This window comes from the organism of the source record quoted next, unplaced genomic scaffold (assembly GCF_019419815.1).
Source record: "Pyrus x bretschneideri cultivar Hongxiangsu unplaced genomic scaffold, Pyrus_bretschneideri_v1 Contig26, whole genome shotgun sequence".
NCBI lineage: Eukaryota > Viridiplantae > Streptophyta > Magnoliopsida > Rosales > Rosaceae > Pyrus > Pyrus x bretschneideri.
In genome coordinates this window covers 892,126-911,097 of record NW_025999568.1, presented here as the reverse complement: position 1 = coordinate 911,097, position 18,972 = coordinate 892,126, and the positions used below count along the sequence as shown (strand labels likewise).

At 38.1% G+C, this 18,972-nt stretch overlaps 1 protein-coding gene across 2 annotated transcripts; it reads left to right on the top strand.

Moving 5' to 3' along the window:
• Window positions 1-11,153: 11,153 nt before the first annotated feature.
• On the top strand, window positions 11,154-17,830 carry LOC125478710 (phospholipase D alpha 1-like). Of its 2 annotated transcripts, none has more exons than XM_048587155.1 (4): window positions 11,154-11,768; window positions 12,744-12,849; window positions 14,970-16,869; window positions 17,151-17,830. In XM_048587155.1, the coding sequence occupies exons 2-4, from the start codon at window positions 12,751-12,753 to the stop codon at window positions 17,582-17,584; spliced, it is 2,433 nt and encodes an 810-aa protein (XP_048443112.1). In that variant the 5' UTR covers window positions 11,154-11,768; window positions 12,744-12,750; the 3' UTR covers window positions 17,585-17,830. The 2 variants fall into 2 exon arrangements, with proteins under 2 accessions (XP_048443112.1, XP_048443111.1); XM_048587154.1 differs by having other exon boundaries at window positions 11,154-12,494.
• Window positions 17,831-18,972: the final 1,142 nt, after the last annotated feature.

Sequence of the window (18,972 nt, the reverse complement as noted above, 5' to 3'; positions counted from 1 at the left end):
ATTTTGGAGCCAATACACCAAGGATGATCCGGGAGGAATTGTGTGGGATTTTGGGTATGCATAAAGTTGTTGATCTTGGTCGATATTTGGGTGTTTCGGCTTTGTGGGGATGCTCAAAAAATGAAACTTTTGGGTATGTTAAAGAAAGGATTTTGAGGAAGATTCAAGGTTGGAAGCAGCAGTTTCTCTTAGGCTGGCAGATAAATCTTAATCAAGGCAGTGGCACAAGCAGTCTCGGTTTATCCTATGTCTGTCTTTAAATTTCTTGATAAGTTATGCAAAGAAATTGATGCAGCACTCGCAAAATTTTGGTGGGGCCAGAATGAGAAGGAAAGAAGAATACATTGGATTTGCTGGGAAGAAATGGGATATGCTAAAGGTGAGGGGGGAATGGGTATTAGAAATCTAAAAGATTTCAATCTTGCCCTACTAGCAAAGCAGTGTTTGAGACTTATTAATGAACCTGATACTCTATGGGCTAAAGTGCTGAAGGCAAGATATTTTCCTCATACTTTGTTTTTGGAGGCAATAAAAGGTGGGCGAGCATCTTGGATTTGGTCAAGCTAATTGGAAGGTAAGGAGATACTTAGGGAGGGTGCCCATTGGGAGGTTGTGAGCGGACATCAAACCAAGTTGTAGGTTGATAAATGGTTGCCGAAGATTATAAATGGACATTTGAATCCTGTTGATGGAGTGTGTGTTGATAAAAATCAGAATGTGGCATCAATTATTCAAGGGGGACACTAGAAGTTGGTGCTTAAATTCTATTTGGAATTTAATTTCGAAGTAGAAGTGTTTGGCAATTGAAGCAACAAATGTAGGAGATTCTGAATCTAATGACAGACTGATATGGCCAATGGAAAAGAAAGGAAATTTCTTTGTGAAGTCAACATACAGATGGATCCGAAGCAAGAAAAGGAGAAGCCAGAATCAGCGGCTGTCTTCTTCGTGCATGACGGATCCGTTAGTGTGGAAGGGGATTTGGAGTCTTAAGGCCCCGCCAAAAATTAAGAATTTTATTTGGAGAGTAGCGAAAGGGGTAATTGCAACGCAGGCAAATTTATTCAAGAAGAAGTGTGCTCTATCACCAGCATGCCCAATTTGTAATGAATATGAGGAGGACATGCTCCTTACGTGCCCATGGGTGGAGCCGGTTTGGTTTGGTGGTCGGCGTGGCTACAAGATTGATAGATGTTTAGTGACAAATATCAATGCTTGGTTGATGGAAATGCTGAAAGGGAACTATGCAACAAAAGAGGATAGGAAGAGATCTATAACATTAATGGCTTTCCACCACAAAAAAAGTAGTCATTACCGACGAAGATTTTCCGAGGGCCCCAAAAAACCGTAAAAAGCACATTTTGCGACCATAAAATATGGGTCGTCAGTAACATGATATGAAACAAATTTTTATTACCAACACACATAATGTCATCGAAAAAAGTCTCAGGTTTCATCAGAAATGCACTTTTGTTTGGCAGGAAGAATTGGCACTAGTTGTATTAACGACGAGTCAAGTTCTTAACGGAAATATAATGGTTATTTCTGAAGGTTTACTCATGTTGACGAAATTGATTTAGTATTTTTGAGGGAAAAAAAGTCCTCTTGGTAATGCTTTTATATTTTTGAGGGAAAAAAAGTCCTCTTATTAATGCTTTTATATTTTCGAGGGTGATTAGTTGTTGTCGGAAGTAATCATATTTTTTCTTTGTCAAAATAAATTTTAAAGGCATATGGTTTTGTTGGAAGCAATTATTCACCAATGGTTACATGTGTCGTTGGAATATTCTTGAAATAAGTTTGATACTTAATTTAAATTCTACAATAAATAGATCATATAACTTGGAATACATATGGAAAATACACAAAACTATATTAAAATAGTACTATCCATTAGTGCAAATATTTTAAATTGAAGATTGAATTTGTTCATCGTGCTCTTATAGGGTTGAGGAGTGTAGTTGTAAAAAATCAGCAAAATTGGAGTTAAAATAATCATTAAATCGTGAGTTTTCATTTATAACCGTCAAAAGATTTCGTCCTGTTACCTAATATCTGAATGTCAGTTTTTTGTGATTTTTAATGTATGCGATCTTGGAGCATATACAAACAAGTTTGACGGTTGAATTGTTGAAACTAGTTTTTTAGAATGTGTATCCCTTCAAACAATAGATTCAATAAACACTTGGAGTTTATTTTATACTTCCATTAAGTATAACATAATAATTCGTGGTATCCACTAGTGTCACATAGATAAGAATCCTATCTAAAATTTGCACAACCAATTACATATTGACACATGGCACTCAAAATCTTATTTGAAAAATTATTAAGACTACATAAATATAAGAAATATGGAGAGTTACTCACTTAAGCAACATGTGTCACTTGAAATCCTATTCGAAAAATTATTAAGATTATATAAAGATAAGAAATTTGGAGAGTTACTCATTTTAGAGACATGTGTCACTCGAAATACTATCCCAAAATTATTGAGATTATATAAAGATAAGAAATCCGGAGGCTTATTCATTTAGCGACAAGTGGTACTCAAAATATGTCCGAAAACTTATTTTAATATTGTAGTTTAATTCAATTAAAATAATAATTATTGAGGGGGCTAAAAAATAGCCCCCTTCGGTTGGAGATAGGTTTTTTTGTCAAAAGGCTATTTTTTGGCCTATGGCCCTTTGGCCCCCTTGGTTAAAGATGGTATAAAATATGGTATGGCACTGTTCATTAAAAAAATAATGTCTTAGAGGGCTGTAGGGCTAAACATGGCAATTTGGCCCTCTTTCGGTTGGAGATGGCCTAATACTCCTTTGGCTATGTTTTGGCCTAGTGGGTTCCACTAAATTTGGCCTAGCGTTCAGATGGAGATGGATATTGTTTAAATCAGGCCATCTTCTAGCCCCTTAGCCCTATTCATTGGAGCTTCATTGGAAATGGCCTTACATGCGGACCAATTATGGGTTGTTGGATTTCATCTCAACGGCTGTAAACAAATCAATCAAATAGAGCTTACAGTGAAACCAATTCATAGATGGCCTGTCATTAAAACCTAATAGATGACCTGACAACAATTTTTTTTTAGCTAAAATTATGCATGTCCTCGACAATAGCTACATTTAGTACACTTGTTGTCTCCTTCACCCACAACTCCCCTATAACTCTTTGAAAAAAAATTTAGTCGACTTCCTCCCTGTTTGAAACTTAGTCTACATTATCTAGTGTTTGTCGTCTTTGGCACTGTGTTCAAAACTCACCCGACTTCCACACTGCGCATTTGAAACTTAGGCAAACTTCATTGGAAATTTGTCTAGTCGGTCCGATAGAAAGGACGTGTTGCTTGCTTCCTTCCAGTTGCATTCAGAGTCCTTGTTTCAACAACACTCGGCATGATACTTCATTCCCCAAAGTCAAGTTGAAATTTGGTGAGTTTGGAAATTTGGAACCCCAAAAATAAATTTTTTCATTTCTGTTAAATTTGATTAATTAATTTAGTGTTTGCAGTTAATAATGTATGCTCGTCGATAAAATTAGTTGAAATTAGTGGATATTTGTGAAAAATTTTGGGAATTTGGGTGCGTTGTGGGAATTTTTGGGAATTCGGTTTCAATTGAATTAGGAAACAACTTATATGGAAGCAATATCATTTTTACTCTCATTCCGGATAGTTTAATAAACTACTTTAACAGAAATCTGATGTGAGAATTACTTGACACACAAATTAAACCCTATTGATGACAATTGTAGTAATGATGCAAGTAGGGATCGTTCTAGACCGGGGATTAACTAGGGATGCTAATCAATGTGAAACTGACTCAAAAACGTAAAAACATAATGCAAAACACTAAACTAGACTCAAAGAATGCAAAACTAGAGTTTAAAACACTTAAACAAACCAAAAGACTCAAAACAACACAGAAGCACTCAAAACTGCCTTAAAATCACTTTCTGGGCAGTTTTGAGCAAAAACACTAGTTTGGACGAAAACATGTTGTCACTTGATTCAAGACACTTAAAAACACAAATTAACTTGATTTCTAACTATTCTAACATTTCAAAATAAATGGGGGATTGATTTTGACGAAATTGAATTTAAAACAGAGACTTGTAAACAAACTTCAAACAAAACAGATTGTGATGAAATAGAATGATGAGAAACTAGTTAGAGGGTTCCTTATCCACACATGAACATATGCATATAATTTGATTCCCAGTTATGACTTCAACAAACGATGAATGACAATGCTCCAAGTTAATTAGGTCCGCTTAAATTAACTTTCAGATTTCCCTAGATTCATTGGATTGAATGGAATACGCATTACAACCAAATTATTCCTCATCAAAGTCCCTAACTATGGAATACGCATGATAGAGACATTCAACAAAGATCATTAAGTTCAACGGAAATCATAAACATCGACTAGGCATTCATAACTATGGAATACGCATGTTAATCCAGCCTAGGGTTTACTTAAACACAATCGTGACTAGCGATCTTTACTACTCATGAATATAAGTTCATAACGATTAGGTGAAATTCCCTTATATCCTAGCATCAAGTTTAGGCATGCAAATTAAGTGTCGACCCTCAACCCACATACATAAACAAGTTCTTAATCAAAACAGAAAAGTAAACCACATCTAAAGTTCATGAATTCATAACTGGAGTAAATCAAATCATAACCAACATATGTCCATGGCTTCAAATTTGCCTCTAACTAAAAAGAAATTAGTTCCACATGTTTAACATAATTGAACAGCAAGTTAAATTAAACATGAAAACAGAACCAAAAGAAGAAAGAACTCCAAACACTCCAATAGTTGCAGATTGCATGTGCAAGGTTTCTTCCTTCCTTTGGACTGCACGGCACTACTCCTCCTCTCCTTCAATGGTGGCGGCACAAGGTGGTTATGGTGGTTGAATGGTTGCTTGGATGGAAGGTTACGGCAAAGGTGATAAAAATGGCTGGAATTGTGTTTCTAGGATTTTAGGATGTGTAGAGTGGTGTGGCTAGATGAATGGACGAAAATTGGGTGAATGAGTGATCCCCTCTAGTGCCTTGCTGCAAAGCCTTATTTATAGGGCTAGGAAAGGTTTAGAACTTAGTTGAAACCAAAAGGTTTTGTACCAGAAATTAGGCAGAAATTAGGCAGAATGTGGAAAATATGGAAGAGAATGTTTTTTCTCTTTCCCTTTCTCTACAAGATTACAAGGATATATATACATGAAACACTTAAGGGATACAAGTGTGTAGGTTGGACAAGGTAGGACGGCTTGGACAAGGTAGGAGACAAGGTAGGACGGCTAGGAGACAAGGTAGGACGGCTTGTGACAAGCTAGGACGGCTTGTGACAAGGTAGGAGACAAGGTAGGACGGCTAGGAGACAAGCTAGGACGGCTTGTGACAAGCTAGGACGGCTTGGACAAGGTAGGAGACAAGGTAGGACGGCTTGTTCTTCCAATACAGAAATTAGGCACCATGTGTGAATAGATAAAGCCTTCTAGAAATAAGGTTTTTAGGCCCCCTTGCAGCTCCCTAACTGAATTCAAGCCTTCAAATTCGTCCATCCTCATGCCTCCATGCTTGCACTATCCAATCTTGGCCCAAAAATGCTCTAGAATGCTCCAAATTGCTTCTTTTTGCATACTTTGACACTAAAACCTGAAATTGCACGAAAATAACTTTAAACACTATAATTAACATAGTTTAGCTAATTAAATGCAAGAAAACAAGCTAACTAAGTCGTATAAATATGCTCCTATCAAAATCTAATTATGCTTCCTCCTTAATCCAATTCCTCCTCAATTAAATTCCTCTCATTCTGAGTATGAATTAAAAATAGTCAATACACAAACATTCCTTCATAGGAAAAAAATAAGTGTGGAAAAATAAGTGTGGAATGAAAGCATTATGATTAAAATTTTCAACATAATGCTTGAATTAGTGGCAAAAAGTTTAATAAATAAGAAAAGTAAAACTTTCTTGGTGGAGGGTTAAGAAGGTGACAATTCAATTTCTTAAAAGCATTCGTACGTATTGAAGATTCTGAGTTCTACTCTTGCTCTCCTAAAGAAAGTTAATATAAACAGTGCAAGAATAGATGTTTAGAATTTTTCAGATTTGAAGGAGATCACATTTTTATACCACATTGGTGTCCTATTTAATATGGCAAGTGACATACAACAAATACTCAATGAAATAAATTTACTAATTCACGTGGCATGTACAAACTTCTCACATGAAATGACACATTAAAAAAAAAAAAAAAAACTTATTTGTATATTAATAGGGTGGTGCTATTCAACACTCATTTTTACCTTATACATGCTTTGTTAATTTCTGTCATTTGATCTTTATCAATTCATTCAATCCAACAATCGAAAATTAAGAAGAGTGTGTAGGAAGTAAAAAGGGGTGTGTGGATAGCACTATACTATTACTGACACACCCCGACCGAGATCAGGGCGTGCTGGCCATCACGCAGAGGTGACGTAACCATGTGCACAGTGCGGAAGCTAATAAAACAATAATAGAAGAAGTACGAATAATTAAAAACTAGCATACATAAGGTAAAAGATAATAAGTGCTAGCGTAAGTGAGACACAAGTTCAGAGCATAAAGTCTAAAGCAGTCCAAACTACAATGACGCGACAACAGTACACCCGAAGGTGGCCCTACGCTGGTGATCGTCTGTCAGAAATGCCAGGAAAGCCCTCTGGGAAACCACCAAACTTGCTAGATAGCTAAAACCTGGAGGGGCGCAAAACAAAAGCGTGAGTGGGCAAAAACAAAGCTTTTCGAAAACCATTTAACAAAATAAGTTTTAACCCCTCGCCGTAAAACCTGTATACTTCCCAAAAAATAAACATGTGTACAAATATATATACCAATCATGCATCAAGATATGCCATGCCAAATCTCACAATGAAATGCAAGTGCTCAGGTAAGAATCATATCAATATCATATAGTCTGGCAGCCGGAGTCACCTAACGTGACCTGTACGGCTGCATCTAGAGCTCCAATCTCAATCTCAATAACTAAACCTGCCCACGAGTCGGAACCACCTAAAGTGGTCTGTACGACAGGCCTGGGTGTAATACATATAAACGCTCTAGTGCTACGATCACGTGAAGGCTGTGCGAATAATCGTGGGTCACCTACGAGTCGGAACCACCTAAAGTGGTCTGTACGACAGGACTGTGCACCTAACTTGGATCCAAGCTGAACGTGTGGTGCGGGAGGTGAACAACACGTGAATGACTGTGCCCTACTCTGGGCGGGAGCACTAAAACCGGGGGTGCAGGTTATGAGCTCTCTAAGCATCTCAAATCACTACTGAATATAAACGTGAATAACACTTACCTGGCACTTACCTGTGCGTCCGCAGCACCCAATATGCATATGTATATATTTACAACTAATAATGTAACTAACAATGCATAATTAACGATAATCTAATGCATGGCATATGGCAAATAACAATTCAAATCAATTTCTGGGAAAATATAAGTATATAGGTATATACGGAAAACCAAAAGCCCACTCACTGGTAAGTGGAAGGGTCGTAACCCCCCTGCCTCGAGTGACCACGCTCGTCCTCGGGATACGTCTCACCTATATGCGAAATAACTATAAAAACGTTAATTTTAAAGCACATAACCAAACTTTAGAAATAACTTCTCATACAATGCTCAAATGGGGTGTATGCATACACCAACGTGATCTACTCAACCTCACGAACATTCCCAAATTTTTAAAATAATTTTTCATCGCCGCACGCGTCCCCACGCGCCGGCCACGCGCAGGCACGTGCCTGGCACGCTGACGGCGTCAACTGACGCCGTAGGGAATATTCCGTTAACCTTAACGGTTTCCGTCAACGGCATTAGGAATATTCCGTCAGATTTGAAGGAATATTCCGTCTTCTTCCCCGGCGAGCCTCCGGCGCCGAAAAATCGCGAAAACTTTAAAACGTCCTAACTCCTTTGTTTTTCAACCAAATTTCACAATATTGGTACCAAAATGAAGCTTAGAACTAGAGGAACACAATCATACTACTTTCAAGGGTTAAAAACCATGAAATCTCACCTGAAAATTCAACCCAACTCCGGCCAACTTCGAAACTAGTGATCCCGACGTCCAAATCCTTCAAACGAACCACTCCGAGCCTCCTTGGGACCTCACCAAGCTACCTACAAGCTTGAAATTCCCTAAAATGTGAGAAATCACGTGTGCATGAACAGTACTCGAATTCAGACATCGTGGATTCGACGTGAAAACGATGGTGTTCTTACCTGAAAATGGTATAGTTGGACTCCTACAAGCCTCACGAGCTCGAATATGGTCTTGGTTTCTTCGATCTGTGGAGGTTTAATGGGTTTTGGGTGTGTGTCCGTACGTATATGGTGAATGGGAAGGGAAATGGGGCTCGGGACAATCACAGGGAAAGGGACAGAAAGGTGTGGGGTGTGGGAGTGTGAGTGTGTGGCCCAAAACATGCCAACACAACACAAAAACAACCAATAAACGTAACGAAAACGAACTAGGGGCAAAACTATCTTTTCACGCGTACGTTTTTGATATTTCTGGGACGGGCTGTCACAATTACTATTCCCTCTTATTTGGTAAAAAAGTTCTTAATAAAAGGGAATGATCACTGCCAAAAAAAAAAAAGAGTAATGCTAAGGGATCAAATGTTTACACCACATTGGAAAACCATCTTATGTGGAAAGTAATGCATATAATCGACACTTAATGAGCTAAATTTATTAATTGACATGGCAAATATATATCACTTGCTGCATCAAAAAGTATATAAAGGTGGTCTCCATAACTACTCAAGTTAAAAATGTAGTAAAATTATCAAGAAATTTAACTAAAGAGATTTAAAGTGTCTCCAACAATGTTCTCTATTTTATAGCAAAGTTTTAATAAAAACTATCAAAAAGTTATTTTATAAGTTCTCTGAAAAAAATTGTCCTTCAACTTTACTCCGTACTTTAGAAAATCATAATGACTATGAGTCAATAATTAACCATTTAGAATACTTATTTATTTAAAATAATATTAAAACAATAAGCATCAATTATAAAGAGCCACTAGGACCTCCTTTCTCCTCCCTACACTTAAGAGCTCCCATATGAATCCGTAACTTAGAAAGTGGATAGGAGCATGTTGGACTTGATTTGTTTTACACTCTATATTCTAATTAGGAGCTAATTTAGGGGCCCATTGAAGATGCCCTCAATTAAAATATCAAAATAGGACAATGGACTAAATTCAATCACAGCTCAAACTTTTGGACCTAGATCAAAGTACATTTACAAAAAGCATTTGTTTCTTAGCCGTAAGGTCACGTGTTTGAATTCCCTTCTCAATATAGCGATAAAAAAGGAACCACACACATACATTGATTAATACACTACTCATGATGAACAAAATTAGAAAGCACAATTTTTCTTACTAGAGATGATCCATATAACGAAAAAAGTTATACTAATGGATATGGACTCCAACTTTAATTAATCACACTAAATGAGATTGTAACTTAATCATTTGATGTAATGAAAGTACCAAAGGCATACATAAGCTCAAACTTAAGTAGGGGAGTGAGGTTATCATATTCATATATAAAATTAAGAGTGATATGTTTTTGACAAACTATGCAATAATTGTACTAAATTTATTTAAATATTTAAACTTATAGAGTAGTACCCTTTTCATATCAATTTGACTAAATTCATATCTTCGCCTCCAATATCAACTTATACTTTAATGAGAATGAAAGTGAAAAGGTAAAAGAAAGGAAAAGTGAATTGGGATGACTGCAATAATTAGAAAAAAAGAGAAGGGATTAAAAGTAAATGAGTACTGTTACGCTTGCTACACATTTGTATCATTTATATAATTATGAGGTCTTTAAAGGAAGGGATTCTCATTTTTTTTTTTTTGTAAAAATGAGGATTAGTTTTGATACCCACACTACATCGAACTTTAACAATCTGACCCGTCTATTTTTCAAGTTAGATGTCATAGATCATCCTAGCAAAATATAAGTCAAATCGGAAATATTTGAGGCATCTAATTGAGTTCAAAGAAATTGACGAACACTTTGTTCTATAAGAAATAAAGAAATTTCATTATAATAATTAAATAGGCAAATGTTTTCTAATTAAATTGAATTTTAGTAAAGATGATCTATGAATCGAGAGTTACAAAACAGACAATTCGAATTGTTGAATTTCGAGGTGAAGTGAGACCTACAACTAATCCAAATTTTTACCAAAAAATGGAAATTCCTTTGAATAAAGAGATTGTGTACCATTTCTCTAATAAAAATAAGGCCCAGCTATAACATCTCACATCGCTTAGGGAAGTGATTCTTAAATGTATATTCTCATCCCTACCTAGCACGAGGCTTTTTGGGAGCTCACTGGTTTTGAGTTTCGTAGGAACTCCGAAGTTAAGCGAGAAGGGGGCTAGAGCAATCCTATGATGGGTGACTCACTGGGAAGTTGCTCATAAGTTCCCAAAAACAAGGAACTCCGAAGTTAAGCGAGAAGGGGGCTAGAGCAATCCTATGATGGGTGACTCATTGGGAAGTTGCTCATAAATTCTCAAAAACAAAACCGTGAGGGAATGGTAAGCCCAAAACAGACAATATCGTGCTACGGTGATGGAGCGGATCCGAAAAATGATCCGCCCTTGATCGGGATGTGACACTAGCACATGTAATCTCATCTTTATTAGAAATATCGTATAAATATACGTTAAGAAAAGTAATATTTTTTTAAAGGATTAATCTCAATTTACTACCTTAAAGTTTCATGGTTTTCAACATTGGTACATGAAATTTTTTTATCCCAGAACCATACCTCAAGTCTTAATTTTCAGACAGTCTCATACATCCGTTAAGTTGACTGTTCAGTTAGCTATTAATTGGTGACTTGATGCCTATATAGGCAATGAACAGGCACCATTTGTCATTAAGGACCCATGTGAAAATAAAAAATTTTAAAAAATTAAAAATTAAAAAACTAAACTTAAAAAACTAAAAAAAAAAAAAAAAAAAAAAATCAAACCTCACGCTTCCTAGTCTCAAGACTCAACTCTTCAACTACTTCAAGGCTTTCAACCAAGTACAAATTGGCTCGTCAAATTGGGTTCTACATAACGGTGCTAAACCATGGATGGACGAATTCATTGCCCTTTCGAAAAATATGTCTCTACAATGGAGACAGAGAGATGCGGTCAGAAATTTGGGGACGAAGGTGAAGGCCGTCTCCTCCTCTCTTCCCGTCTGCAAGATCTCCCCCTCCGGTTAAAAAAACCCGATTCCATACTTCCTTCGAAACCCGATCACAGAGGAAGAGTTCGATCCACCCCTCCTTCACTCCCTAACCCCCTTCTCCCTTCTCTCCTATGCATCCCATCCAACCCTCCTTTCCTACCTCACCCCCTCGCTCCCAATCCCCTTCACTGAGACGAAATCCACCTGAACGGCGGTGTACCTGTATATAATCAGAGGGCCGATAGCAACCGCAGGAGGGATTACTGCTGCCGTTGACCGATTAGTCGGAGCTCGAGTGGAAGTGAGTCAGCAGATTTGAGAGCAAGGTTGGAGATTACAAAGGAGAAATCAGGCGGCGGAGGATTAGGCCGAAGATCATGCCGCCGAGACAAAATCCAGTCACGCCGCACCTGCAAATTCCATGTTTTCATGGTGGTGGAGAGTCCAAATCGGCAATCCAGGTCAGGTATGGAGGGATTAAAGGATGGGTTGGGAGGTGGTGGTGAGGGAAGGACGAGTGCGAGTGGGGAAAGGGACGGAGGAGGGAGACCGAGTTGGCGAAGACAGAGGAGTAAGAAGTGGTCTGAGCAATGAGGGATGATTAAGATTTAGGTTTAGGTTTCGTTTTTTAAATTTTAAATTAATTTTCTATTTTTTTAATTTTTTAGTTTCTACAGTCACCCTTAATGATACATGCGTTTATTCATTATCTATATAGATGTTACGTCATTAATTAACGTTTGATTTAACAGTTAAATTAACGGATATATAAGATTATTTAAAAATTAAGATTTAAGATATAACTTTGAAATGAAAAAAATTTCATATATTAAATGTTAAAAATCACGAAATGGAGAGTAATAAACTAAAATTAACCTTTTTTTTAAAAGCAAATTACCGAAAGAAAGTCATGGGGAGGAGGAGGGAAAGAAAGGAGAAAAGGGAGGAGAATCATTCATCTTTGTCCATTCTCCTACTTTTAATAGCAAATTAAGCGGATCTCGCTTTCTGTCTCTTCATGGATTTTTCACATTATGAGGATGTTAAAGTATATCACCATCAACTAATATTTTAAATATTACATCGCCGAGCCAATACGGGATCACATCCTCATTCTCCTCCTCTCCCTCTTCCTCATTTGCTCTTTCTCCTTCTACTTCCTCAGAGCACTCTCTCTCTCTGAAACCCAAAAGTAAGTGCCTCTCAACTTTTCCTGCTCTGATGAACAATTGTATTATCAGTCAATTCTGATTGGGATCACCCTTAATTCACTTATCATTGCAAGATATTGAAAAACAATTAGTTGGGTACTTTTTAGCTGTGTGATCCGATCGGTTTCTGATTTGTTTTGCGTAAAGTTTGAATTTTTCTTGGTTTTTTTGGTGGTTTGGGGTTTGATGCGAAGTGGGTTTTGTTTGTTTTGGTTGATCATTGTGTGTAGGTGAGAAATGACGGAGGCAGAAAACCATTGGCTTCATGGGACGCTTCACGCTACGATTTATGAGGTTGATAAGCTGCATAGTAGTAGTGGGAATTTCCTCCGCAAGGTATAATTTATGATTTTAATTTATTTATTTTTGTTGATTTGAGATCCGAGCTGATAAGGGTGATTTGAGATCTTTTGTAACTATGAGCATATAATTTTGGGAGCGTGTTTGTAATGGTCTTTGAAATGGGATATTAATTGGTTACGAACTCGTCACGAGATTTGAACCTAAGACATCTTACAAGTGAAGAGAAATATCATAGACGGTAGTACTAAGTGGTGTCATTTTAATTTATATTGAGAATCAAGTATAGGATATAATAACAACAAAGTCTTATTCCATTAAGTGAGGTCGGTTGAAGTTGTAGGATAATTAACTAAAATTTATTTCACTTGCATAAAATGAGATCTTTTGGGTATGTTGTTTCTTATAGAAAATGAATGAGAAAATCATGACCATTACTATTTTTATATAAAATAGTCAGACCCCTACTCCTAGACCCCATGGTCCAATGGTCATCCACTGTTGGATTAAGTCATTTAACTTATTGTTGTTGTACTTTCTCCTCCACCGTTGGATTAGGATCGAACTGTGTGTGATCACAATCAGGGGTGGATGCATATATGGACCCAGGTGGTCCCGGGACCACTTGGAAGTTCAAAGATGCTCCTGTGAGGACCTTCGGGGACCACCCAACGGTCTGGGCAGGTGGTGGAAGAGAGAATATCAACATGGTTGTGCAATAGAAGCTTTGACTCAAAAAGAAATGTCTAATTAGAGAAGAACATAGAGAAGACCACCATGACTTTGCTGTTCTTGGACCCTGATTCCTACAAAGAAGAAAGACTTTCTCTCCATTTCCCACGGGACCAACTCCCTGTTTGTTTTTTTTAATTGTTGACCAATTAGGTTGTGCCAAGTAGTATTTTAATTAATAAAAGGATGGTGTATTACTCTACCAGTACTTTTTATACCATATGTTTGATGTTAATTTTAGAAAAATTTACTATAAATTCATACAACATCTGGAAAATATTTTGTAAAGTACTGGAACTCATAATTACTTGAATATTCATCTCATACCATCAAATTCATTAAAATACTAGAGCAAAAATTCTGATATTTTTGGTTGTTATATGTTAAATAATAAACTTAATTAAAATAATATATAAATCCAAATTCTCAATACATATATTGTTGTTTTTAGGTGTAAATAGGTACTTAATCCGCCTATTCTGCATGTACCTCTGTCTAGGCCCCGTCTAGGCACACAGGCACAAGGCCCTAGGTCTCAGCTAGTTGCTCGACTAGCGCCTATCTTACCTTGATTAGGCCCATCCTGGATCCACCACTGATCACAATATTCTTGGACTATAGGGTCTAAGGAGGAAATGGACTCATAAAATAATGGTCAAGGACATTTGTGGTCAGATGATCAATGCTAACTCCACATTGTTAATTATAGTAATTAGTTTGCTCATTCCCCACTGGTGTACTATATATACATTAATTGGTAACTAGTATGACCTCTGTGTCTGATGTTTTCAAGAGAAGGCTGTTGTATTCAGTTGATTAGACTGTGTGCATCCATTTTCTTTTGGATTGGAACCTGCACTATGTCATATAGCTTTCCGCATTTTTGTGTTTGATTTATTGAAGGATCTCCTCTCGTGCATAAGAACATCAAAAAGTGAAGCTTTATATGCACTATATATGCGAGATTGATTTTTGTTATAGGCTGTCCTGTTATACCATTGAATTGCGTTCATGTAGGGTGCTATATGTTTGAGATTTATGCATAGCCTCTCCGGTGTCCATTTATGGTTTTCGATATGGCCACTGTTGATTTTCTATATGCACACATTCAATTTTTTGGAGGGTATTTTCCTATCTTGGGAAGTGCAAGTTACATGTCATCCTATATAAGATGCTCAACACTATCATCATGTTCTCCTTTTCTTCACTTCATTTATCAGATTTTGTTTTGGTCAATATTCATTTGTCAGATAACTGAAAGCATTCTTAACTAATTGACATCCGTTGCCTAGTAAAAGTTTTTAAGGTTGCTTGTAGGAGGTGCAAACAAGATTACGATGAACTAGAAACTTTGAACTATCTACACAGTTGTCTCTTTTTCTATTTACCTTTGTATTGTCTTATTTAAGAATTTATCTGTGCAGATTACAGGAAAACTTGAGGAGACTGTTGGTATTGGCAAAGGAATTAGTAGACTCTATGCAACCGTTGATCTGGAAAGGGCTAGGGTTGGTAGGACTAGGGTTATAGAGAAAGAGCCCTCTAATCCCAGGTGGTATGAGTCTTTCCACATTTACTGTGCCCATACTGCTGCAAACGTTATATTTACTGTCAAAGAGTCTAACCCTATTGGGGCATCATTAATTGGAAGAGCTTATGTACCTGTTCAAGAACTCATAGAGGGGGAAGAAGTGGATCAATGGGCTGAAATTTTGGATGGAAAAAAGGAGCCCGTTCATGGAAATCCTAAAATACATGTGAAACTACAATTTTTCCATGTTACAAAGGACCGCAGTTGGGGTCTGGGTATTAGGAGTCCTAAGTTTCCTGGAGTTCCATTTACATTTTTCTCACAGAGAAAAGGGTGTAAGGTTTCCCTTTACCAAGATGCTCATATCCCAGATAAATTTATTCCTAAAATTCCTCTTGCTGGAGGCAAGCATTACGAGCCCCACAGATGCTGGGAAGACATCTTTGATGCAATAACTAATGCAAAGCACCTGATCTATATTACTGGTTGGTCAGTTTATACTGAAATTTCCTTGGTACGGGACTCAAGAAGGCCAAAGCCTGGTGGAGACATCACCATCGGTGAATTGCTTAAAAAGAAAGCAAGTGAAGGTGTTAGGGTTCTTGTGCTTGTTTGGGATGACAGAACGTCTGTTGGTTTATTGAAAAGAGATGGATTGATGGCCACTCATGACGAAGAAACTGCACAGTTCTTCCAGAATACTGACGTGCATTGTGTATTATGCCCCCGTAATCCTGATGGTGGTGGGAGCATTATTCAGGGCGCACAAGTCTCTACCATGTTCACTCATCACCAGAAGATTGTGGTTGTGGACCACGACTTGCCAAATGGAGAATCAGAGAGGAGAAGAATTGTGAGTTTTGTTGGGGGTCTTGATCTGTGTGATGGAAGATATGATACCCCCTTCCATTCACTTTTCAGGACATTGGATACTGCACACCATGATGATTTCCATCAGCCAAATTTTACTGGTGCTTCAATTACAAAAGGTGGTCCAAGGGAACCGTGGCATGATATCCACTCTCGACTAGAAGGGCCTATTGCTTGGGATGTTTTGTTTAACTTTGAGCAGAGATGGAGAAAGCAAGGTGGTAAAGATTTACTTGTTCAGCTTAGAGAGCTGGACGAAATCATTATTCCCCCTTCTCCTGTTATGTTCCCAGATGACCATGAGACGTGGAATGTTCAGTTATTCAGGTCAATTGACGGAGGAGCTGCTTTTGGCTTCCCAGATACGCCTGAAGATGCAGCTAGAGCTGGACTTGTTAGTGGGAAGGATAACATCATTGACCGAAGCATTCAGGATGCTTATATTCATGCTATTCGCCGCGCAAAGAATTTCATCTATATTGAAAATCAGTACTTTCTTGGGAGCTCTTTTGCCTGGGAGGCTGATGGTATCAAGCCTGATGACATTGGTGCTTTGCATGTAATTCCAAGGGAGCTTTCACTTAAGATTGCTAGCAAGATTGAAGCAGGGGAGAGGTTTACTGTCTATGTTGTTGTCCCAATGTGGCCAGAGGGGATCCCAGAGTCGGCATCTGTTCAGGCAATATTAGACTGGCAGAGGAGGACTATGAATATGATGTATTCAGATATTAAGAGCGCATTAGATGCACAAGGTCTTGAGGAGGATCCTCGTAGCTACTTGACATTTTTCTGCCTTGGGAATCGGGAGGCGAAGAAGCGTGGGGAATATGAACCCTCAGAGGCACCAGAAGCAGATTCGGACTATCAAAGAGCTCAGGAAGCCCGGCGCTTCATGATTTATGTTCATACCAAGATGATGATAGGTAACTCCACAATTATAAACTTTGTGTTACTCACTTTGGACATATCTTTTTGTGGATTTATATTCATGAACATTGTTCCTGCCCCGCAACATCTCCATTCAAATGTAGTAAGCCCAACTCTCCACTGGATTATTCAGTTTTATGGTGTTTGAAACAACTTTATACATATTAGATAGTCTGCTAGAAAGAAATATACAATCCTTTCTACTATAGTGTTGCGTTTCATAGGACGATGGTGGTTCTATATTTTACCCATAATTGACTCACTCTCATTTCTGCAGTTGACGATGAGTACATAATTATTGGATCTGCCAACATCAACCAGAGATCAATGGATGGTGCGAGAGACTCTGAAATAGCCATGGGAGCCTACCAACCATATCATCTGTCAGTCAGGGAGCCAGCACGTGGTCAGATCCATGGTTTCCGTATGGCACTATGGTATGAGCACCTTGGGATGCTTGATGAGGTCTTCCTCCAGCCAGAAAGCATTGAATGTATTTCAAAGGTGAACCAGATTGCTGACAAGTACTGGGATCTGTATTCAAGTGAAACTCTTGAACACGATTTGCCTGGTCACTTGCTTCGCTATCCAATTGGTGTTACCAGCGAAGGAACTGTTACAGAGTTGCCAGGATTTGAATTCTTCCCTGACACCAAAGCTCGTATCCTTGGTGCCAAATCCGACTACCTTCCTCCGATCCTTACTACCTAAGTGTGCTTTTTGTCACTTGGGCTGTCAAAGTAAAACCTTCTACATTGTCATTTTGTTTTTACATAAACCTTCTACATTGTCTTTTTGTTTTACACTAGTATTTGTGATGGTAGATTAATAAGTCTTATCTGCTTCACAACCTGCATAGATGTTTTTAATGGGGCAGGATGTTCACAGCAGGTTTTATAGTGATGTGGTAATGATGTGGTGTGATTTGCTGACTGATATAACTTATGAGCCATGTTTTTCTTCTCTTATCTGGCCCCTTTGCCCTTGGTTGGTGATGTGCTCATGCTCAGCATTAGTTTGTTTTTGAATCTATATGTTGAACTATGGTGGTTTTGGATGAAGAAAATAAACTTAAATTTTGAACGAAAGAATTTTAGTATTGTCGTACAGCCACAACCACCACCACCCTGCCACCATCGTTACCACCCCACAACCATTTCTTCCACCCACCCTGCTGCCTCCTTGGTTTCTCCGATGCAGCTGGCGACTGTAAGTCGTCAGTGATGGCCATAATCCCATCTCTGATGTCGGTGTACATCATTTTTGAGATGGAGGACCAGGATTTTGAGATTTTGTCACATCCCCGCCGGCTTTGGACTAGGCACGGTCGAACTCACTACACCACCATCGACCTCGACAAGGCCGGAGTGAGTGGGATTGCAGCGAGCACTGTTGTAGGCCCAATGGCTATTACTGATAACACCAAACCAGTAGTGATTCAACCTTAACCAACTTACAAGTTACAGAAATGGCGATGGAAGAAGAAGGAGCTCAGCTTAATACTTTTTGAACATTTTATTTTATTATATCTAATCGTTGGAAGAGAGAGAATATGGCTTAACTAGCCCATTACGCATGTGTGACTGGCCGCTTGGCACTAACAGATAAAGTAACAAAATAAGCTTCAATAAAGAAGTGCAAATTACAAATTAAACCCAAACTAATACAAATTGACCCCCAAATTGATTGCTTGTGATTAAAGCAATCACCAGAACATAACAATACCTTTACCTTCAAAACAACCTTGTCCCCAAGGTTCATACTGCAAAGTCCGGGAATCGTTGTTTGCGCTAAAAGTTGCACTCCAGCAGCATTACCTTTTTTGTACATCCTGCGAGCTAGGATTGTCATTGGGGCATTCTGCATTAAACCATAATCAACTACTAGTTGCAAATTCACCTGTGGAACCACATTGAGCCCAAGCTGCTTTTTGGGACAGCTTACATGAAAGACATGATGAATTTTGGACCCATCTGGTAACTTCAACGTATAAGCAACAACACCATATAACCTTGGTTGCAGTTTCTGATAACTGTGGTTAACCAAGGACTGCAACTGGTACGTCACTAGCTTCAGGTACACCCTATCACCAATATCAA